The sequence below is a fragment of the Gopherus evgoodei genome, chromosome 2 (genome assembly GCF_007399415.2).
Source record: "Gopherus evgoodei ecotype Sinaloan lineage chromosome 2, rGopEvg1_v1.p, whole genome shotgun sequence".
NCBI lineage: Eukaryota > Metazoa > Chordata > Testudines > Testudinidae > Gopherus > Gopherus evgoodei.
Genome location: NC_044323.1, coordinates 68,858,539 through 68,883,128, shown reverse-complemented (window position 1 = coordinate 68,883,128; position 24,590 = coordinate 68,858,539). Strand labels below are relative to the sequence as shown.

Sequence of the window (24,590 nt, the reverse complement as noted above, 5' to 3'; positions counted from 1 at the left end):
TCTCTTATGTTCATTTTCTACAATGCTACACCTTACATATTTACACAAATTTAAAACATTTTATCATTAATGGAAAAATAAGACCCAAGAGCTATTCTACAGCAGATTCCTTATCTCAGTTCTGTGATAGATGGAAAGAAATATTTCAAAGTTACTCAATTTAGAGACGTTTGTTCTCAAAGGATTCCCTTTGTCCAAGCAGTACTTACCCTCTCTCTTTTCCACTTGGTTTCCAGCCTGTCTCTCCTGCACACCAATAAAAATAAACATTATATAAGAACTACTTCAGGTTGAAAGTTAATATGAATCTAAAAAGTTAATAAAATTATAGTACTCCCTCAATAAAAAGCTTTCTAAAGACTAATCCTAATAAAACTACAACACTCTAGCTCCCATCCCATCTAATTTCCTACATACCACACTCGAGTATACTGCAACATGCTCTACAAGGAATGCACTGCCTTTTAAACATTCTTTACCATCTTTTATCATTACATCCAGCCTCTTCTATGTAAAGAAAATAGATATAAAATGATTCAACACAATAATTTCCTATGGACATAAAATATATTACACAGACAACTGAAAAAATAATTGGTTGTAGCTTTGTTGTGCCCTGATTCAAATCAGTATCTATTTAACACAGAACTGTACTACGGTCTAGGATTGTAGATGTAAGATGGACTCAGAGGGAAAATGCCATCTGCACTGTGAAGCAAAACAAAGGAGGCAGAATTAAATAAATGTATGTAGAGAAGCACTACACTAGAATACCTTAGGGAAGTCTCTAAGCCAGAAGTGAATAATGGTACTAGAAACAGATCCAGCCTGTTTTATATCAGATTAACAAACCTAGATAATTGAATCCTATTAAAAAGACAATACTTGGCAAATTCAAATTTCTCTAATCTTGGGCCTTGGCTGTTTTGATGTAGCTCTGCATTAATAAAGGGAGGTTGGTACATACTAATTCCAGGAATGCTTTCTATAGGAATCTGTCGTACTCCATCTTTGAAGCAGGAAAGGCCAGGATAGACTTTTCGAATCTGCGCTTGTTTCCTTTCGATCAGCTTTTTAATGATCTGTAATAATATTGCAGAGAAGGCGGGGGAGACAGTTTTAGCTTTGAAAGTCAAGGAAAGCAGTTGACTGGCTCAAAGGCAAAGTGGTAGGACACTAAAGAAAACTGTGGCATTGAGAAACATAACAGGATCCTGATCTCACAGAGTCCCATTGAAATCAGTGAGCATTTTGAGTGAATAAAGAACGCAGGATTGAACCCATCAACAAATGTTTTACTAAATAAGATTATTATTTATACTCCAGATTTTAGAAAAACCTGTTCCATTTCAAAATCTCAAACTGTGGAACGTTAATATTAATGAGAGCTGCTATTTTATTCTTGTTTCCCCCTCCCCCTCAAGGAAGTCCAGATTGATTATATAGATTGAGATACAAATTCAGTTCAAAATCTGAATGCATAAAAAGTCAGGTAACTGCCCCAATCGGAAGATAAATTCTATTCTATTCTATTCTATTTTTTTCCCTTTGGTTACCTCAGTTCTAAGTAATGTGGTTTTCTGCTCTTGATGTACATTAAAATGCTTAGCTACGCTTTCTCTCTCAAACATGTCATTGTCAAGATGACTGCTTCCTGTTTAATTGTTCTTTTATACATTTAGGACACTTAATATTGGTTATTTACTTATCTTTTTAACTAGTTGGAAATCACAATATCTTTTGCATTACAATAGTTTTCCTTTAATAATGGGGTGAGAGAATTTTCTTCAAAAACAAAACAACCAGCACCACCCTCCCCTTCCCCTGGGATTTCTGACACACCTGATAAAATGGCAAAGAACTACAGTACGGGCTACACCAGAGGCTTAGACCACCAGCATGTTGCAAAAGCCAAGTTAAGAAGGAAGTGGTGATATCCTCACACTCCACCCACAATCCCAGAATTACTGGATGTTACAGAAGAAATGAATGGTGGAATAGTTAATGTTGACATTTAAGTCATGTTAATTAGACTTCAAAGACAACAAGTCATCAAGGTGATTTGGGATTTTTCATATCTCCCAGAACTATTGTTTTTCATTTATTTACAGACTACACCAGACAGCAGTGTGTTGGTTCACATTCAGAACCTTCTTCTTTGCAGCCCCAGGAGTACAACCCAATTCTTTAAATGGAAGCTTAAATTCTGTACAAGCTGATAGAACTAGAAAAATCTGGATATGGAGCATTTCAAACTAAGACACTTTAACTTCCTTTGAAACACTTTAAACAAAGGTGAGTAGCAAAAAACACACAAAACAACTAAGCAATCAGACCTGGGGTAAAATTTTCAAAAGAACTTAAATGATGCAAGTGTCTAAGTCACCTTTGAAAATAGGCTTAAGGGTGATTAACGGCTTGTCTACACACAAAAGTTGTATGCTTTAACAATACTGGTATAGATAAAGTAGTACAACTCCTGTAGTATGGCTACAATTAAACCAGTATGAAGGTGCTTATAGCGGAATAGTTTATTCCCATGTAGGAAGGGGAATAAGCTATTCTGGCATAAGGCATCTTTATACCATTGTAACTGCACCCACACCAGAGATGTTCAAGCATAACTACTCTGGGAGGGGAAAGAACACACCTCTATCAGAAATCAGTACAAAATCTGTGTGCAGATCAGGCCACTTTTGAAAATGGTATTTAGGAGCTTTTGAAAATTTTATCCTTGGGCTCAATTTTCTGAGGGCAGGAAAAAAAGCATATAGCCTACAGACACTTAAATTGAGAAGAAATCAGAAATTTCATCCGGCTGCCTGATTAGCTCAAAAATGTGTTTTGCAAGATACAGCATATATGTCAAATTCAAGCTGCCCTGAGATTCTGAAAGTTAGCTACTGCGCAGAACAACATTTTGCTCAGAAGGGCAAAACATGAGAGAAATCTAAACAGATACAGGTTGTTCAATGTCACGAAATATACTACCACAATCAGAAGGGATGACTATAGTTATTCACATTATCTTTCCTTATACTTGAATACACACATAAAGGAAGAAACAACGGTAAGGAAAAAACTATGATGTTTTCATGATTTAGATCTTAAATTTCCATTCATTTTGATCTATTATAGATATATTACAAGCTTTAGTACTTGAAGAATCCCCAAATTAGCTATTAAGTACACATGCAACTTTAGTCAATTTTAGGTTCTCAGACATCATTTAGAAACCAATGTGCTCAGAAAGACTGAATTTTTTACAAGAAGTTGTTTTACTTGGCATCAACTGTAGAAAGTAAAAGGAAGTGAGACAGAATGTATGTGAGATTTAACACACACAGGCATCAAGAGAGATTTTTTAAAAAATTAGGGCCAGAATCAGTTGTTTTGACTCTCTGTTCTCTAAGAACAGACTGCATCTTCCATTCAGCTTTTAAAATAAATTCTGCCTGTGAGGTAATGCAATTAATGGCAACTGGAACTTGGAAGGCTAATATGGGAAACAGCTTCTGTCAAACAGAGCAGGATGTTCTCCTGTTAAAAGGAAATGGCTACTTGACACAAAGGTTATTTTACAAAATAAAACTGAAATCACAAGATCTGACTCCATCACAGAAGGATCCAGTAGTCTTGTGCATTTTAAATAAACATATTTGTGAACATTTCTGTTTCATTGGCTACCCAGCTGGACCACATTTCAGAAAAACATTTAAGCAAGTGCTTAACTGTCACTTTAATGCTAAAATGTTTTGCTGGACCAGGATTTTTGTGTGAAAAAATTGTGAACTAGTTAAAGGATATAAGTAAGAACTTTCCACTTAAAGTTACCATTAATGAATGCTGCAATAATGATTATGTAAAACACTTGAAAAATAATTAAAGCAACCTTACAACATTTCACACACCTGCTCATCCAGAATGAGTAATTTCATTTTGTGACATCAGTAATATATCAATAATTTTTTCAATGTTAACTGTAAGAAAGGAGAATTTATGCCTGAGAGATGGTAAATGTATGATAATTTTAAGGCCAGAATAAAATATAGGTTTTAATTAATTTAAAAAATGGTTTGTGTGATATTTTGAATACCAGATATGGGCATGAAAGGGGAGAGATGTCTGAGTGCTGACTAAAGTGTTCTAGAAATATTTATATAAGTCATTTTAAATGTGTAGGATTTTTTAAAACAATGTTTAACATTAAAGTATCAGAGGAGTAGCCATGTTAGTCGGGATGCATGCATGCATCCGACCAAGTGGGTATTGACCCACGAAAGCTCATGCTCCAATACGTCTGTTAGTTAATATTTGCTGCTGTTATTATTAAACAATATCTTATTCCATTATTTACCTCTTTTTGTTTTTTAATGATGACAGAAAATTCAGTATAGGGAATCCTTGGATTTAATTCACATCCCATTAGAGTGGCTCCTTCATAATCCTTGATATAGCCAACATATTTTGCTTTTGGTACTTTAATATCTTTGGAGAAACCCTAAGAAATGATAAACTCAAATTGGTACAATGCAATTTTCTTTTTACATTCACATTACTTGAAAAACCAATTATGAATTACAATCAGATTCATTATACTATCGAAAATATAAAGAAAGAGCTACAGACCATGGCCCTAGTTAGAAGATAAGTAGCTTTATACACAAGTAGTTAGTTACTCACGTGCAGGATCATGGCCCATATCAGGAGTAGAAACTAAACTCCAAAATGTAACCAGTTATGTTGTGGGGGAGACAGGGAGACACAGTTTTTTATTCAAAGTAAGATGTTTATAGATGAGTATGAAGGCAACTTTCAGCTCTATTTCAGCATTACATTAAAGGGTCTCAATCCTGCAGTCACTAGTCAGGCAAGGCTTCTGCTGAAGTCAATGAAAGTTTTCCCTAAGTAAGGCTGCTGCATTGTGCCCCCAAAGAACAAAAACTAATCAGCTAACCCCTTTCCCCCCCCTTAAAAATCAAGTGCAAAAAGATAAAAAACAAAATATAAAACCAAAGAAAGTTCCAGAGAGTACAGCATACAGATATCATAAAATCTGCATGTACTGAGGACAGAACACCCCACCACACCCACACATACTATAGGTGGGCAACCCCCACAATTCTCAGATGAAACAACGAGGGGGAAGTTTTCCTCCCCTTTGGCCACTTCCTTATGGATTTTCTTAGACTAGCAGAATCTGACTTATTTTGTTTTTGTTTAAATTTGCCAATATAGGGCCCCAATTCCGCATTTGAATCTGTTATCACAGATCCCCACACTCACGTGGATTCACACTGAAGTTAACAGAACTGTGTATGGGTCCATGGTAGCAGATCCAAAACAGGACTGGTGCTTCAGTGCAGAACTAACTTCTTATTTAGTATCTATTTTAAAGAAGGATCAAAGTAAAATTAAAACACAAAGTCACCATACACTAGACTAAAATTTTCTGCTGGCATAACTCACTGATTTCAGTATGCTTTGTGAGCACAAAAGAGATACAAGGTAAGGCGCTAAATCTATTTCTGTTCAATGTGGTAAGAATACTGTATTCCCACATACATCTGTCCTACCTCAAACTCCTTCTAAAAATAGTGGTTTATCAAGAGCATGGAACTGGTAACAGCTTTTTAACGTACAATTAGGAAATCAGAAAGTCTGAATTTATCTTAAAAAAGTCACAGCTGAACTTGGTTAACACTTAATTGAGAGTATTATGTAATTTGCAAATATATTCAAATTTTTCCTTCAAAATACACTGTTCTATAAGGATAGTACCTTAACTATGGCTAACACAAAACATATTTCGTACATTAAAATAAAAAGGTACTACACATTTTACACATCTGCTAATACATTTTACTTAGACCATACCTATACTAGCACTTATGTTGGCAAAATGTCTGTTACTCAGGGGATGCAAAAAAACCACTCTAGAGTACCACAAGTTTTGCCAGCATAAGTGCTTGTGTGCACAGGGTTATGTTGGCAGGAGAAGCTCTCCCACCAACACAGCTGCCACCACTTGTTGAGCTGGTTTTATGATGTCAATGGGAGAGCTCTCTGCCATCAGCATAACGCAGCTACCCAAATCCTCTTACAGCTGTGCTGCTGTAAGCTTGTAACTGTAGACACGGCTGTAGTGTTTCTACATTTCAATGTCTTACACTGGCTGAAGATTTTTCTTGGGCTGACTTACTTGTTTCTTGAAGTAGCCAATTGCATATTCGTCTGCATACGTGAGGAAGTTGAGAATGTTATGTTTGATGTGATACTCTTTCAGATGATTCATTAGGTGAGTTCCATAACCCTATGTGGAAATAGTTAAGGAAATTCATCTCATGAGGAAAACCTTTTTGGTGTCACATGTACTAGAAGCTATGGAGGGAGGGCTGTTCTTTGAAGGGAGTATTTCTCCAGAGCTGTACTCAAGGTTCGTAATTTAGAAAGGATTAGCAAAGACTGAACTATTTAAAATACTTGGAAAATCACATAGTCACATGGGACCCAATGGAGGACACAGAATAGCTTCTAGTTATTGATTCACTTTTGATCTAAAAGAAACAACCTCAGCTCTCTTGGGGAGTAGAGTGTTGATCTAGAGGTAATTTTTTCAGGTAGTTGTAATTCAAGGTGAATATATCTATATATATTGTATTTAAGTTAAATATCAAGTATACAGAGTCACAACCTTGGAGACTAACAAAGCTAAAGATGTTCGGATGCTTCAATGATGTATTTGAGAAACAGAGTCTTCCTTAAGACTTACTTTGGTCATGTCACTTACAAAACACTTTGTAATGGCTAGGCAGTTGATGTACTAAGAATGCTGTTTATTATGGTAATCATGATTGTTTCATTGTTACCTTGTCCTCCTACCCCTCTGCTTGTTCATTTTACCCACCTGTTGTTTTTCATCACATGCTAAGATTGTAGGCTCTTTGGGGCAGGTGCCATCTTTTTATTATATGTGCAAAGCACCTGGCCCAGAGGTATTATATACCACAATATAAATTAATAATTAATGAATAAAGATGTCCCCTGACTCCAAATAAAACAATTCCCAGTCTGATTCAGAAATAGAAGAGAATTATGCAATAAGATAGCTAAAAGTGAATAATCCTACAGAAAATAAATATGCTCATTTACATTTCCAAAATGTCCTATTATTTTTCTCTTGTGATGAAAAGGAACTGATACACACTAAACCCACTAATGAGACAGAGTATTTTATGCTAACTGCACACAATGTAACTGAATTAATCATTCCTGCTTATGCTGCAATTATTGAGGCAATGGATTAAAAAAATGGAGTCTTAAAAAATGTCTAGGAAACATATCTGGGGTCTCGTTATTTCATTGGAAGATTGGGAGACTTCTTATGCTTTGACACAAGATAGAGCAATATATTACAAAATGGAAAGTACAACATTACTTATGATTCACTATCTTTAATAGCCTCTGGAATATGGCAACAAAATTATATCATGAATAAATAAATACTGGAAATTGAATACAGAATACTTAATAATGACACATGCTTGAAAAGCCTGTCACTGTGGAGTATAATACCTGTGCATCAACTTATTCTCAGTGGCTACCTTCTAAAAATTTGGGGCCCTTTTACAGACTTCACATTTAAAATTACAACCCCAGATTATGTCCGAAATTCCATATTTCTGAAATTTAAGTAAGCTACTAAGATACTTGTTTCACCCTTCCAAGAATACACCAGGTATCAAATACATGATTTGACAACTGACGGACTGTTGAGGGGTCCCAAAAGTTCTTCAGAATTCTCCGATGTGCTCACTATAAAGGGATTTTCAGTGTTCAAATTCTAAATTCACAAGGGTTTAATTTAAATAGGAGAAACCATGATAAAAATGTAATGAAAAATCATTTTTACCTAAAAACTAGAGATGTAAGTGCTAGTCAAGCTTATTTCTCTGTAGCAGAGCAATCCAAACAGTAAGTTAGAGACTATGGGTATGTCTACACTGAAATTAGACACCCACAGCTGGTCCATGCCAGCTGACTCCAGATTGCAAGGCTCAGGCTAAGAGGTTGTTAAACCACAGTGCAGACATTCAGACTCTGTCTGCAGCCCAAGCTCTGGGACCCTCTCAACTTGCTGGTTCCTAGAGCCCAGTCTGAACCCTGAGCCCAAACATCTACACCACAATTAAACAGCCCCTTCACCCAAGGCAGGTAGCATGGGCCAGCCATGGATTTTTAAATGCGGTGTAGACATACACTATGACATTTTCAGTGCCCATGATTCTCTGGTCACAAGTTTAGTGACCATTGCAAGAGTTCTAAATTATTTTGTCTGACAGCCAACCCAAAGTCACATCTGAGGCTTTAAGGAATTTTTTTAAGTAATTCCGATAATGATGGTGGCAATTACATATACCTGGGACATTTTGTCCTAGAGATGATTTTTAATTTGGCTATCTTATTTTATATACATTTATTTCTTCCTTTATTCAAATTTTATTCATTCTCACAAAAACTTCTGAAGCTGAATATTCATACAGAGAAATTAAGACATGCAAACTACAATACACATTTTGTACATAGATGTCACATGCTACTTCAAAACCGTTTCAACTTTCAAAAGCTAAATTAAAAAAAATGTCCTCTATTTTACTTAGTCCAGCTATCTGACAGTTCATAAAGATAGCCTCTTCCTGCTGAAAAGCACTTCCTAAGATCCATTTGTAAACATTTTCTGAGTGAGCTGCTGGCAGTGGCCACCTTCCACCGAAAGGAACATGGGAAGCCCAGTTTTCAGATGTAGTTATCTCAAATGTATATGTATGTTAACAGGCAGCCAGGAGCGTAAAATTGATAATTGTGCACCAAAGTGCTCATGCATGTATTGTTTAAGCAGCTACTTTTGACAGTCGGCCTTTGTTAGTTTTATTTGGTTGGTTGTTTTTTGAAAGGATACCCCAGCAGAACTGTTACACAAAGTGTGTCAGCACAACTTTGCACTAAAACAGCAAAAGCCATTACACAGTGAACACACATTTTTCTAATTATTTAGTCTTAGAAATATACGTCTAGACTGTTATATTTTATTGTTAATATCTGCAGAAATGCTGGATGAACGCCCTTGTGACAGACCGCCAGCTAAGAGAGTGAGTGAATCCCTCTCTCTAAATCTGGAGTTTAGTGAATCCAAGACTGAGGGAAGAGACTTAGGGCTGTAAAAGCATTCAGCTCCCACTCTGCTATTCCTCCACCCTGGCTCTTTGTTTCCAAGAGCCTGAATGTAGCCCATTACTTCTGCCAACTCTGTGATGTGAACTCCAAATTAGTTTCATTCTCATATATAACCACAGTTGACTGAATATACAGCTACAGAGCTATCTAAAGGCAAGAGGCTGAAATCAAACAGCCATAATTTTGATTCACCTGAAATCCTCTGTTAAAAGGAAATCTGGTTCTGTACTTTTACATTCTTCATTCTTTAAGCAGAGAGGTTCATTCTTCAGGCATTTTAGGTCAATATAACTTCGGCGCTTGGGGGCATCAAAAATCACTCCTGAGCTCCACAGCTGTGTTGACCTAACCCCTGGTACAGACATAGCTAGGTCGATAGAAGAATGCTTCAATCAATCTAGCTACCGTTGTTTGGGGAGGTGGAGTTTCTATGGCAATGGAAACTCCCCTTCTGTCGCACTAGAAAGCATCTACACTATGGGTGCCACAGCAGCACAGTTACAGCATCCTGGCTGTGCCTCTATAATGCCCATAGTGTAGACATGGCCTAACATTTAAATACCCTTCAAGAACACACTAGTAGAGTTATATAGCCAGATGCAAGAATATGCCCGCTTTTAAAAATTGTATTGTTAATTGAAGTGATTTAAGACTGTGGTCCATAGCATTACTGCCTCACAAGCAGAATGCCCATTTTCATTCAACTACAAATGTTAAAATAAGTTGATATAAGGCCAGTCAGTGAAGACTGCAGAGTAAAGAGCCCAATAATGGGAGCCAACAGATTAGTGTGTTGATGGAAGATGTTTTTAACTATTCTGAAGGGGGTGGCCCTCAGATATATAACATTTTTAGGCAGTTGAATTGCTTTGTGTGTTAAATATATCGCCAAGTATTCCTGAACAGGAAAGGGAAGTGAGAAGGTGGTGATTATGACTATGATCCATTAGTGAGTTCTGGCCCCGCATAACTCAAATAGACAATCAACTGTACAATAAATTCACTTCTAACATTCTCTTTACCTTGACTTGTTCATTAGAAGTCACAGCACAGAAAACAATCTCCGTAAATCCTTGAGATGGGAACATCCGGAAACAGATACCACCAATCACACGACCATCTTTTATTAACGCAAGGGTCTTGTGTTTTCTGAATGCATAAAATAATCACAGCCTTAGTTCATGGGCACAGCACAGGTGCCATCTTTCCCTCAGAAATTTATTCTTTGCTTTCCAAAAGCAATTATAAATGTCTTCGTTAAACCAATTGCTTGTATCTATAGAACAGTTGCTGATTTAACTGATATCATGTTCTGCATCTACTGTAAAAAGTCTCAAAGAGTTTTCTTGCCTTTGTCACTATAAGTTATACAGTTATGTTGCATTTCTTATCATGACTTTACCCTGGCTAAATAAGAGAGACTGAATGTCCTGAAGCTCCGTTAGCCTTTACTACCAGATGCCTGATTCCCTGTGTGCATTCTACACAGCTTAAGTGATCAATTTCCAGCATAGGTCATCAGGCAGTCAATTATTAAGGTATTTCTAAGCACCTATTCTCAAAAGCATGCAAAAACCAGAAGAAATATCCATTTCAGCAGCACTTACACCATGTGCTAGCAGTTAAAAGGACAAGACTGCCATCAGTAAACCCTTCTTAGCTGTTTATGGCAAGGTTCACGAATTTTACTGCAAAGTCTGGGAAAATTTGCACTGCATCCATTCCCCGCACTAGCCAATAACCAGTGCTATCAATCTTTAACTTCTATGACAGCAAAAATAAAGATTATTTCCAGATTTCTCACACCTTCTGATGATATCTATAGTCAGTAAATTTGGAAAGTAGCAACTGATATATTTGCCAGGCTCAATCTCTGTTTGAAATAATAAAGCAAGCATAGAACAGACATGCCTTCTGTCCCTTTTGTCCTGTAAATTGATCCTTTCCTGTCTATCTACCGCATATTACAGACTCTCATACATCAGAAAGAAGATACTAACGGATCAAAGACCAGGCGTGTAATGTACTCCTTTGGCATTCTGGGTAGCTGATGGGAGAACACATTCTGTAAGCCAACTAGCCACATCATAATCTTTTTGTTTGGCTTCTGGTTCAGGGAATTTCCAACTACATGAAATTCAATCACTCCCCGGCGCTCCTCTAGTCTTGCTGCTTCATCCCGGGCTGAATGTGCTGACAGAAAGTTAGTCTGTGTCATGCAAGAGGGGAACAAAAATACATTTGAGAGAGTCTAAGGAGATATTGTCTTAATTTCACATCTATCAACAGGACAATCATGAAATGTTCTAAGTCTCCCATTCATCCTTTTACAAACAGAGCTGCCTCTGTGTATTAAATAAAAAGTGACTCTGCCAAATAAGCCTGACAGAGTTTTGATTTTATTACTTTCCGTGATTACACAACTATCTTAAGAATTTGAAAACAACATTTCATTTCCTTCTAATTTTGCTTCTAAAATCTGGCACTTTTGTGTCTATATCTGAATAGAGTGGAAATTAATACAGCCAATTTGTTTAGCAACTTCTACTTGTATACCACCTTACCATGCCGAAATGTTTTTGCTTTTACATTGACATCTACTGTGGAAGTCTGAAAATAGTATCTGTTAATTGCTACTCTAGCAATACTGGAAAAAAAATGCTTTTTGTGGGTCCCGTTAAAATTGTGGCTATATTTTGCATTTAAATTTTTAGCTTTCTCATGGTGAATTAAATGAACAGGTAATGAAAGCTCACCACAGTTACTCATAGTAATTAAGCCTGAGGTACTCCCAACACCTATCCTTTAGACTGTGATAAAAAGAAAAGAAAAAAAGGTTGAAGATAGGTGTTGGGTACTAAAATATTTCTAATGCTGTCTGGAAAAAGCCACAAACTTGTTTGCATAGTTAGTTGGAACAAACACACTACAGAAACAGGATTGGCACCAATTATAATGGTGCCCACAGTAACTTTTATTTTGTACTCAACCAGACTTCCATGCACTATTTGCTTTCCAGAGCAAAGTTTAGCTGCTGAGCATCCAGTCACTGCCAGGCCCTGCATCCTGATTGTCCCAACATTCACAATGAACGTACCCATCAATCAGATTACAAAATTTGGGTAAGAACCTTGTAAAAGCTCCAAATCTTCTGCAGCCTCTGGCTGAAACTTGGCCAATATGAAAGACTGGCAAAACATAATCAGGAGGAGAGTGAAGAGAAGGAAGAGCTGGCAATGCAAACCAAAAATGTGTGCAATGTTGTGGTGTGTATGCTAATGTAGAAAATGGGTAGAATGCAATTCAGTCTCCTGTGTCCCCCCTCAGTTAAGGAAAAAGCTATAGGAGAAAAAGCAAAGAAGTTGTTTCATTTTTAAGCTTCAGCATATCTACATATTCACTAAAGAAAAATCGGCCCTGCTGTGATTGGCAGAAGTTTCAAATCTGAATATAATATTCTGCTACAAGATTTGTACCAACTTCACCCATGTCTTAAAGTAACAAGAGAAAATATGAAACATCTGCAATTAACAACAAAGTATTATAGAACTGCCCTGTAGTAAAGTACCTTGTAAAACAAGCTGTGAGCAATCTGAGTAGCTGAAGCATTTCTTTGCTACCACTGGTATCAAAATGTCTTTGTAAGTGGTACATATTATATAACAAAAGATTTTTTTGACTATTTATTGTTCTGTCAAACAATGCCTTTCATTTGAGAAACAGATCAAATATTTTCCTTCATTTTAAGTAAAGAGAAACAAGGGATGATAATTATAATGGATCCTTAAATTCTAGTAGTTTATATTATCCTATTTGCGTTGTAATGGTTACAAAAGTGAACCATCAATATTGCCAGGTCTACATTTCTCACCTCTGGCCCCAGCATCGCAGCTGGATCGGTAATTGTTGACATCACTTCATTGATCAATTCAATAGGAATATCTCCTACAACTCTGGGCCTTTTTGAATCTTCCTGAGAATAAGGTTCAGTGTTCTTTCTCTTCTCTCCTACACAGTCAAATCAGAACAAAAAGAAAGGATAATTTAAAGGCCAAACAGGTTGCCACAGACACAGAACATATTCCATTTATAAGACAAAAGCAGCAAGAAATTAGCCTAGTGAACGCTGCAGTGGATTAGAGCAAGCACAAGTCAGCAGTTAATCACTTTCCTAATGTAATTGATTTCTGTAAATGAACTAGGATTTGAGGTGTTTTTTCAGCAATGCCAAAAGTGAATTTTACAATTCACAGTACTGACATGTGATCAATCTTTATGTTAATAAGTCCATACTAGGCATGAATCCATTACTCAGAGCCCTAGCAAATCACTACAAGTCTTGCTAAGAAACCACACTATATGCGTAAGTTGTAAATGAGCTACCACTGAACTAATGCAGGCAGCTCATGTTCCCAAGATTTAAAAAATTAAAAGACAAAGTTGGTTGGGGGGGTACCTGAGAAAAGAAACATTTATTTATTAAAAGCTGAAAAGTTTAGGATGAAAGAAAGTTCTACAAATGCAGAAAAATTATCAACAGAGATAGCACAGCAATGTACTGCCAAGGTGCAATTCAGAGATTGAATCTCAGACTCTATTTCTTGTTCAGTATGGACAGGGCACACTACAGGAACCACTACCCTGGTGCTCGCTCCTGGCTCTGCTGCTGGCAGCCAGGGGGCAGGGCAGGGCAGGCTAGGCTCTTGGACAGCCAGCCAGCACCCCGGCATCCACACCACAGAGAGCCAGGAGCCTGAGCGGGCTGGGCAACTTCCACCACAGGCTCCTGGCAAGATTTAGCGTCCAATCCACTACCTCCTTGAAGGAACCAACGGTTTTCAAACTGGGCATGCCGCCCAGTTTGGAAACCTGTGTGTTAAATCGATGGCAGAAATCGGGGGGAGTGTGCACATGACCCCATATGCTCCCTTGCGCATCATCGCTAGGGGCCGCAAAAATGCTTGCTCACCCCAGGTGCTAAAATACCTACTTATGGCTCTGAGTAATACCTCAGGATGCCACTTTTACAAATAAAAGCACACAGCACTGAAAACAATTCTCTCTCCGCAAACCTGTCCCATAATGATTACACCTCTTCCCACTGCTATTTAACATGTAATTATGGTATGAGGAGTGACTAAAAATGGCACCTTCTCTAACTCAACCTAGCTACTCACTGCATTGCTTTACTGACCAAAACAAATTTTCACTCTAGTCTGCACTAGAGACAATATAGCTATTTAAGACAGAGCTGGATTCTTTTCTCACTCATGTACCATCCACAAATCTGGCAGCTAAATTCCAGCTGAATAATCTATTACTTTTGTAACAGACAGGAAGAAAAGAGCTTAGCTTTCAGGTCCCATGCTGCATTTACAAGGCTGGCATTTAAAAAATAAACATATTTTGATTTGCAGTATTAACTGCTTAAATATGAAAGTCCTTGAGAGAATATCCCAACCATGTGAGTTTAATAATTGCTTGTTTGCCTTTATCTGCACTTTAATCTTCTTCTATTGTTGTTGGCAGCATGTTGTGTGTCTAAGCACTATGGGACTAGGTTATGAATCATCAACTTAGACCATGTTCTTGCTTTAGTTGGTCTGCATTCTAACATTAGTCCTAGATTTTGGTGCTTATATATAATTTCATTTTTTTTAAACTTAGAAATAGAAAAAAATGTCACTTGCATGTTTGTTTATATCAAATTATCAGACGTAAACATCAGCAATGCAACATTGCCTGTATGCTGGAATGTCAGCACTGACTTGAGGACATACATACATTTGCTTGCACTATTTTATCTCCATAAATTCACATTAAAACCATTTTGCCTCTCATCACAATATCCTCTTCAGATATTTGTATTGCCATCATCTTGAAATCACATCAACCTCACAGACTTGCACTAACACTGTTATATGCATTTGGGGATGAAAAGAAACCCCAATAAAGTGAATGGTGAATTAGCACACTCACAGAAAAGTTCTGAAAAGCTGCACACGCTCAGGAGCCAATAGTTAGGGCCCTACCAAATTCATGGCCATGAAAAACGCATCACGGACCGTGAAATCTGGTCTCCCTCCATGAAATCCGGTGTTTTGTGTGCTTTTATCCTATACTCAGGGCCGGCTTTAGGCCGATTAGCCCGATTCCCTGGAATCAGGCCCCGCACTGAAGAGGGTCCGGCGTCTAAGAGGGCCTCCCACCAACACCTTTTTAATTTTTACTCATCCGGCGGCGCTCTGGGTCTTTGGTGGCATTTCGGCAGCGGGTCCTTGAATACTGCCAGAGCGAGTGAAGGACCCACTGCTGAAGGGCCGTCGAAGACCCGGATAGCCGCCGGGTAAGTACAAATTGGGCCCTGCACTTGCTAAAGCCAGCCCTGCCTACACTGTACAGATTTCATAGGGGAGACCAGCATTTCTCAAATTGGGGGTCCTGGCCCAGAAGGGAGTTGCATAAGGTCAGAAGGTTATTTTAGGGAGGTAATAGTATTGCCACTCTCACTTCTGCGCTGCCTTCAGAGCTGGGCAGCCAGACAGCAACGGCTGTTGGATGGGTGCCCAGCTCTGAAGGCAGCGCCACGCCCAGCAGCACAGAAGTAAGGGTGGCAATACTATACCATGTCATCCTTACTTCTGCACTGCTGCCTGCAAAGCTGGGTAGCCAGAGAGTGGCACATGCTGACTGAGGGCCCAGCTCTGCACGCAATACCATACCGTGCCATCCTTAATTCTGCTCTGCTGCTGGCAGCAGCTCTGCCTTCAGAGCTGGGCTCCTGGCCGGGAGTCATCGCTCTCCAGCTGCCCCGCTCTGAAGGCTGCACCGGCACAGTGCAGAAGTAAGGGTAGCAGTAACACAACCAACCCTACAATAACCTTGTGACACACACACAACTCCTTTTTGGGTCAGTTCCCCTACAATTACAACACCATGACATTTCAGATTTAAATAGCTGAAATCATGACATTTATGATTTTTAAAATCCTATGACCATGAAATTGACCAAAATGGACAGTGACTTTGGTAGGGCCCTACCAATACTACATATTTTTGCCATTTTCCTCAAAACATCAAAGGTTCACTAAATTCATTTCCCTTTAAAAAATTAACTCAAGTAATTTTATCCAAAACTTGATATAAAACTGAAGCTAGTTCTGTCTTACATGTTGTGATATCTTAGAACTAAACATCCACTATTGATGTTTTTTAATTTATTGTGGGAACAAAAGTGCAGCTGGTCTGACAGTATATATATCATATTTCAACCATATGTAACTTTAAGAAACCAAGATATTAAAACTCCCAATCAAAATACAATAGAAACAATGCTGGTGTTAATTATAGACTGAGATGTAATGTAGTAAAGGCAGACCGAAGACTGTTTTTAAAAATGAGTTAAATGCTGAATCTCCCAAATAGCATGGGGCAGAGATTATCCACTATATGGCTAATTATAAATTTATCTTTTATTTGTGTTTGGAAGCCAGAGGACTGTGACCTCTCTGCTATGATGCCCCAATAAGCATCAAGTCCCAGATTTGGACCTTAGCGTACAAAATATGGGGGTTAGCATGAAAACCTCCAAGCTTAGTTACCAGCTTGGACCTGGTAAAGCTGCCACCACCCAAAAAATTAGAGTGTTTTGGGGCACTCTGGTCCCCCCAAAAACCTTCTCTGGGGACCCACAGACCCAAATCCCTTGAGTCTCACAACACAGGGAAATAAACCTTTTCCCTTCCCACCCCTCCAGGTGTTCCTGGAGAGATACACAGAAGCAAACTCCGTGAATCTAAACAGAGGGATTCCACCCTCCCCGTTCCCAGCCTGGAGAACAGAATTACCGAGAGTCAATCTCTCTTCCCCCCTCACCCAGAGGGAATGCAAAGTCAGGCTAGTACATCTAACACACCCAGGTTTCCCCCTGACTTCTTCCTCCCACCAATTCCCTGGTGAGTACAGACTCAATTCCCTGGAGTTCCCCAGTAAAGAAAAACTCCAACAGGTCTTAAAAAGAATGCTTTATATAAAAAGAAAGAAAAATACATAAAAATGGTGTCTCTGTATTAAAGTGACAAATACAGGGTCAATTGCTTAAAAGAATATTGAATAAACAGCCTTATTCAAAAAGAATACAATTCAAAGCACTCCAGCAACTATAGACATGTAAATACAAAAGAAAAACAATAACCCTTATTGTTTTTATGATCTCTGTACTCACAACTTGGAAACAGAAGATTAGAAAGCAGGAAATAGAGATCACTTCTCAAAGCTGAGAGAGATTCAGGCAGACAGAAGACAAAGAACTCAGACACAAACTTCCCTCCACCCAGAGTTGAAAAAAATCCTGTTTCCTGATTGGTCCTCTGGTCAGGTGCTTCAGGTTACTTTTTTTTCAGGTGAAAGAGACATTAACCCTTAGCTATCTGTTTATGACACCTCTCTGCTATGATGCCCCAATAAGCATCACACTGAGATGTTACAGCATTCAGGCAAACACTCTGGAGCACAGAGACAACATATGAATGGAAGAGGTCTGGGTTAAGATTTTTTTATTGCGTTGCAAATATTTTTGGTGATTGTTTTTTTAATTGTCTCATTTTGTAACCCAAATAGCTTACGCTGATACATGCTGGAGAACAGCAGTAGAATGAAAACCGGTAACGTTACTTCAAAGGACTTTAAACTACAAGAAAAAAGCAAGTTCATAAACAGTTATGTGCTGTTATCCCTCTGCTTCCAACTACTTGGAATATTACGCATGTGACCCTAAAACTGCCTCATTTTTCAAAAAAGATTTTGGGGTCACCTTTGATTTTTTTCTTCTGGATTAACATAGGAGTTTTAAATCATATCTGTAAACAAAACAATGGTCTAGTAAGTAACTGAGAGCTTGAACTAAATTGCTAATCATTTTGCTTTCCATTAGAGTAGATATATGCCCCAGAGTTCAACATGTGGTGAATGCTATGCTATAATTTGTCTCCATTAGAAAGGACACCAATTCTTTAAAGTTGACTTGTTTTCTCCTATCCCCCAAGGAACAAGATCTGGAGATTTCAGCTATGCCACAGCTATTAAAAACAAAGAAAACTATAGGTTTGACACAACATAAAACCATGTTGTGATAATTAGGCTGAATAGAAGACAAGATCAACTTCCTTTCAAGTTACCTAGAGCTGGATCATGGCAAGAAGAAACTTTGCAAGCAGGACTCATACTTCCGCTGTTGGGTTGTTCTAGAGATGAAGGACTTGCACTATACGAAACAGACCTTGCCACAGGGGGAGGACTGATAACTGCAACAATATAAAAGAGAAAGAATGTTCAAGACGTTAGAATTTACCACAACGCTGACTGGAAGAACAAACAAATAACTTCAAAGAGTTACACTGGTAGCGAGTATCCAATGGGTTTTCAACAGCACTCCATGTTAGGTAGTGCAATCAAAAACCAGGGTAAAGAATGCTATTTGTATATATTTTTAGAAAGGGTTTTTTATTCTGATTTCTTTTATTGTATTTTAAAATTGGATACTGCATAGCAATCCACATTCCGTGGTGAGCAGATGGGGATTTATGAACTATATTTTCTAAAAGCTTCCAGGTAACAAATATAGCTCTAATACCTTTCCATTGTATTACAGAGCTAATTTTACTCCACTGCCAATGTCAGGCTTTATTCCTCTGCAGTGTTACGCAAATGCTAGTAAAAACGGGCTTCCTCAACATACCTACCTAGCTAGCTGGCATTCTGCCACATAAGAAACGATTAGCAGCTAGTTCTCAAGGGTCTTCCAGGAAAAGATGTACGATTTCACTAAAGTGCACTCCACTTATACTACTTGGTCTTGCCTCAGCGCATGGGGCTGGACTTGATGACTTGTTGACATCCCTTCCAGCCCTACATTGCTATGATTCTATGAACACGCTACCCAAACCAAATCCAATGAAAATTACTCTTGTGGCACCACTTAAAGCTATACAATTATTTTTCAAAACAAAACCCCCACACTTCTACACCCCTTCTAAAATATATTTAATGCCACATGCTCAGATTTGTTTAGTGCCACTAATCATTTTCTGACAAGGAGGTTCCTTGGAAACTGGGCACACGCAGTCTCTCTCTTTGTAAACCCTTACTGTTATTTCCTCAAAAGCAACAGGCCCCCTTTTAATTGTTTTCTGAAGCATTCACATGGGAAGAACCTGGCTACTTTGACACCTGAGGAGTATAGGTCAAAATTTGAAGTTTACTGAAGATTAGCTGATGAAATGGCCTCTAAAACCAAGATACATTTAGTGCTCTCTTACACTGTTCATAAACAGGATGGATTAGGTGGGTATGGGGGACAGCTTAGCCTAATTTTACTTGGCACTTTAACAGTGCCTATTTTTAGATATATTTTTCAACATGTGTCTTCCACCCCAACCTCGCAATGCCCATATATGATTGGATACTAGTTAGAAACTAGGAATTACTCCAAGTTACATGCCTGTCCCAATAGAAGGGTCTCTAATCTGTAGTAAGAGCCCCATTATCAGACACGCACAATGCTCCCCCAGTTAACGGTCAGGAAAATCTACATCAGATGCTTCAATATACCCAACTCTAACTTCGGTAGTCTAGTAGATAGACTACTGAGCAGTATAAATGGATTTTAAATATTCTACAAACAGATATATCTTTTCCAGATTCCCCTGGAAATTTATAAGTGCTGCTTCTTTGATATAGCCATGAGTAGACTTCTGGGGAACCGTGACTAGGAGAAAGCATTCTTTTGAACTGAGCTGATGAACAGCTGGTATAGGGCAGGATGTGTCAATGGACACCAGGCAATGCTTGAGGGAGCTCTAAAAAACAAGACAGCTAAAGTACATATTGCAACAACAAGATATAAAATGTTCTGAGGTAAGACACCAGTCGTATGCCTTTGCAGAGGAGAGTATTTCATCATTCTATGAGGAACCAGAGAGACTGCTTCCTGTGTACATCTGGACATGGACTGATATTCAAGCTACCAGTTTCAGCAGAAGCTGCCATATAAATCTGCATTTCCAGTACTGCCTGCTTACAGTAACACCATTTTCTCTCACTGGAAGATTTTGCAGCTGTATTGTGTTCTTTATACAGTCTCTCCCCAACCCTGTCCTAAATTCAGATTACCTGTTTGGATTCCTAGCTGGCCAGTTCGAGAAGAGGAAACCATGAAATCCTGATCCCAAATAGGAGAATTCTGACTATATACCTCTTCCTCTAGCATGGATAGAAACCTAGATGTAGAAATATAGAGGCAATATTAAACACCAAAGAATTACTACTACTCAAAGGAAGATAGGCCTTCCTTCAGAATAATCATTTAAAACTCTCATTAAAATCTTTTGAATACAGAATGAAGAAACTGGAGAAGCCGGTGATTCTACAACTGAACATTGATGGATGGTTTTTTAAATATTTTTTTTAATAAAATACCCATGATGGGAACATGTAAAATGTGAGGTTATATACCTTAACTAGATGCTAATGTTTCCTCTATTAAAACTTTTTTCGATTCCATAGCTAGCACAAGTGAAGGCATTAATAGGACAGCTGTGTGTTGACAAGCAAGAGTCTGTTGGTCTTACGCAGCTGCAAGAAATTTATTTCCTATTAATTCTGAAAAAATCTAGTATTTAGCACAAGTTTGCACTCTTACTTTCATGTTCATGCACAAAAATCACAATAGCACTAGCCACTTACATCGGTCTTATGAAAACACTTCCATGTAACTGTGTAATCGCACCTAGTGCTTATATGACATTTTAAAAATTAGTCTGTATGTTTAGAAAAAATGAATTTATTTTACACTCTTTTATTAAATGTCTCACAAGCATAACACTCCATGTTACACATCAGAACATTCAGCATGTCTTCATAGGACCACTACATCAATTCCCTTTCATAGCTCAGACAGCTGCACATCCTCTAGATAGGTCTACATTGAAGCTGGGCCATGTAATTCCTAGCTCTTTTACACATACGTGCAGAAGTTTTGACTGAACTAGCGTGCCAAAGATGGCAGTGAGACGACAATAGCACAGGCTAGACACCAGATTACGTAGCAAGGGTCTCAGACAGCACTGTACTCAGGTAGCTGGCTTGAGCTGCTACCCATGCCTCCATGGCCACATTGTGACTTTTAGAGAGAGAGAGAGAGAGACACAGAGAGAGAGAGTGCATATGTGTGTGTGTGTGCGCGCGCGCACCCCCGTCCTAGGAACAACAACACCCCCTGCAGTGCAGTCATATCCTGTGGAACACGGAAGGGTTTTTAGAGGCCAGAAGCTTGACCCCAACACCATTTTACTCTCTAGACAAATCATTATTTATGTGAATTGTTCAACTGAAATCAAATGTGATCATTTGAGTGAGAAATCAGTTAAACTGATTCAGGATCCAGGGGTGAATTTCCCTGAGGCTTTAAAGGTCAAACCAGTAACGTAGGCAGTTTCAAAAGAGGATTTAAAGGAGTTGCAGGTACTGTCCTCAAGGTCCCCCTGCCATATTTTGTGATTTTACCATCTCATTTTTTGTTTGTAAATGTTTTTCTCTGCCATATCCCAGTGTGAGAGACCTCACAAAACAACAGGGAAACTGACTTTGCAGGAGATGCAGTGATACTGACTATGTAAAGTGCTGCTAAGGGCACTAAGAAAAAAGGCTGAAGATGTGATTGTTAGTCCATGTCTTTCCTTCTTCAACCTCAACTACTCTCATCTCCCTATAACCCCCCATAACCACAGCAAGTACAAGATTTCAGAAGGACTTTGGGGGTAAATGCAGCTAGACTGTTAATAGGTTTTAATGCTGGAAGACCATCTGATTGCATTAGTTTAAAACCCAAACCACCTTCCCCATCCCCCCCCCCACATATATAGATACACCTATGTACACAGTCCCCAACACTAGGCAGTGGACACAGACACACACATACAGACACCACTCAGTTCCCAAGTGATATCTCACTAAAATAAGAACCTAGATCTTCATGGCCAATTCAGTTCCCAGCTCTGCTTTCCCACCTCCTTTCCCATATCTGTGGCTCAGTTTCTCCACTTGAAAATAGGCGGATAATGAGACTACTTATCTTTGCACAGTGCTTTGCAAGTTTCAGATCAATAGCTGCTATAGAAGCACTCAGTATTAAAGGCTACTCATCCCTCCTGAAACCTTAGTCCAGTTTTAACCCTTATTATGGTCCTTCCTTTTTTCAGTAATAATAATTCTAATGTATAACTATTATTTGTATTACATTAGCATCTGGAAGCCCCAAGTGATATCAGGATCCACTGCGCTAGGTGCTGCATATACACATAATAAGAAACAGTCCCTGCTCCCAAGAGTTTATAAGCTAAATAGACGAGAGATAAAGTGGGGGGGGAGAGACACAGAGGCTCAGAGAGGGAAAGTGACTGGCCCAAGATCACACAGCAAGCAAGTCAGGAACAGAGCCAGAAACAGAACCCAGGACTTCTGGGAAGAAGATTGAGAAGTGACTTGATCATGGTGTTTTAATGCCTGGACTGGGTTTAAATAGCAGGTACATAAGGATCTTTAGTACAACAAGAACCAATGGCTGGACGCTGAAGCCAGACAAATTCCCATTAGAAATAAGGCCCACATTTTTAACAATGTGGGTAAATAACCATTGGAACAAAGCCCCAAGAGTTCTGATGGATTCACCATCTCTTGATGTCTTCAGATCCAGACTGGATGCCTTTCCGGACAATGTGCTTTGGTCAAACACAAATTATGGGGTTCAATCTAAGGATGACTGGGAGAAATTTAATGGCCTGTGCTATACAGGAGGGCAGGGTAGACAGTCTAATAAGCGCTTCTGGCTTTAAAAAAACAAAAAACAAAAAAGTGATGAATCTTTGAGTAAGGACTGCTCAAAAAGGATTTGCAGGACTGAATTTTATACATAGTACATTTACACACATATATGCCACATGGAGAATCAACTGATATCCACTATAATTGAAAATGGCCATATAACGTTTTAAGCGGTTGAGACACCCCTCTCCTCCTAACCATTTTCAGTCACACTGACAGTGAGCACAGCAACAAGTTAAAGTCTAGTCCAGACTCTTTTATAGATGTCAGAAATATTGTATGTACATGCCCAGTACACAATGGTCCTTGTACTCCCCTCATTGCCTAGACACCCACAGATATCGCGAGTATACTTACATTGTGTCATTGCGTCAAAAGGACTTTAAACTTGTACCACAGAAAATACTTCTGAATTAACCCTCCTAATATTTTTTTTTAAATACTACAATTTTATCTTGGTTAAGAAAACAATAACCTCTGGGTACATCTACACTGCAATAAGAAACCCATGGCACTGTGTCTCAGAGCCTGAGTCAGCAGATTCTTGCTCGCGGGGCTCAGGCTGCAGAGCTAAAAATAGCAGTGTAGACATTTGGGCTGGGGCCCAAGGCTCAGAGACCCACCCCCTCACAGGGTCTCAGAGCCTGGACTTCAGTCCAAGCTTGAATGTCTACACTGCCATTTTATAGCCCCACAGCGCAAGCCCTGCAAGCCTGCGTCAGCTGACCTGGGCCAGCAGCAGCTGTGCTACAGGTCTTTTATTGCAGTGTAAATGTACCCAGGGATTCTCAAAAGAAAATTTTTGGTGGCCTCAGAGTGCAGCTGGTGGCCGCTCTGACAATTTTTCCTAAAATACTTAATTAAGTTTAGGGAAAACAAAGAAATATGCACAGATACATGACCAAATCATTGTAATTTATTTATGTAGGGTTTTTTTGCAGACAATAATAAAAATAATGTACAGTTTTCTCTGTTCTTTACTGGACCTAACCAGAACAGAAACAAATAATGTGTTTTGCGTGTTCTTGTCCCTTTTTGTTATTGTTTCTTTTGCTTTTTTTGGTTGCTTATTTTTTTAAGACTTACTAGCTAGCAAGTCTGTTTATGTGAAAGTGATATTTGTATTTTGTTAATATCACTTTTCACAGCAGACGACTTGCTAGCTAGCAGGGAGGCAGTGAAAAGTGATATTAACAGACAAACATACAAATATCATTTTTCACAACAGACTCACTCAGCCCTGGCAAGCTGGGGACAAATTAAGACCTGGATGGGGAGGAGGGCAGGAAGGCAGCTTGGGGCCAGGAAGGATGTGGGCTGAGTCCAGGGACCAGAGCCCTGCAGCTGCACAGCCCAAAGAGTCCAGGGCCAGAGGATGCAGTGGGGGCCAGAAGCAATGTGGGGGGTGGGGTCGTGAGCTTGGGGCCGGCAGTCACTGCCACATGGCTGGGAGCTGGGGCTGCATTATGTGGCACCAC

General features: G+C 38.8%; 1 protein-coding gene across 6 annotated transcripts in view; it reads right to left on the bottom strand.

The window, feature by feature from the left end:
* The window catches only part of KAT2B (lysine acetyltransferase 2B), a 69,100-nt gene that overhangs the window by 9,667 nt on the left and 34,843 nt on the right, over positions 1-24,590 (bottom strand). For 5 of the 6 annotated variants that reach the window (XM_030550941.1, XM_030550939.1, XM_030550942.1 and 2 more), the window contains exons 7-15: positions 20,404-20,510; positions 18,411-18,536; positions 13,106-13,242; positions 11,235-11,443; positions 10,257-10,383; positions 6,203-6,313; positions 4,358-4,501; positions 968-1,082; positions 210-246 (exon numbers count right to left, since the gene is read on the bottom strand). In XM_030550941.1, the coding sequence (XP_030406801.1) occupies positions 210-246; positions 968-1,082; positions 4,358-4,501; positions 6,203-6,313; positions 10,257-10,383; positions 11,235-11,443; positions 13,106-13,242; positions 18,411-18,536; positions 20,404-20,510 (1,113 nt within the window). The remainder of the gene's footprint in view (positions 1-209; positions 247-967; positions 1,083-4,357; positions 4,502-6,202; positions 6,314-10,256; positions 10,384-11,234; positions 11,444-13,105; positions 13,243-18,410; positions 18,537-20,403; positions 20,511-24,590) is intronic. The other variant, XM_030550940.1, reaches the window with a different exon arrangement.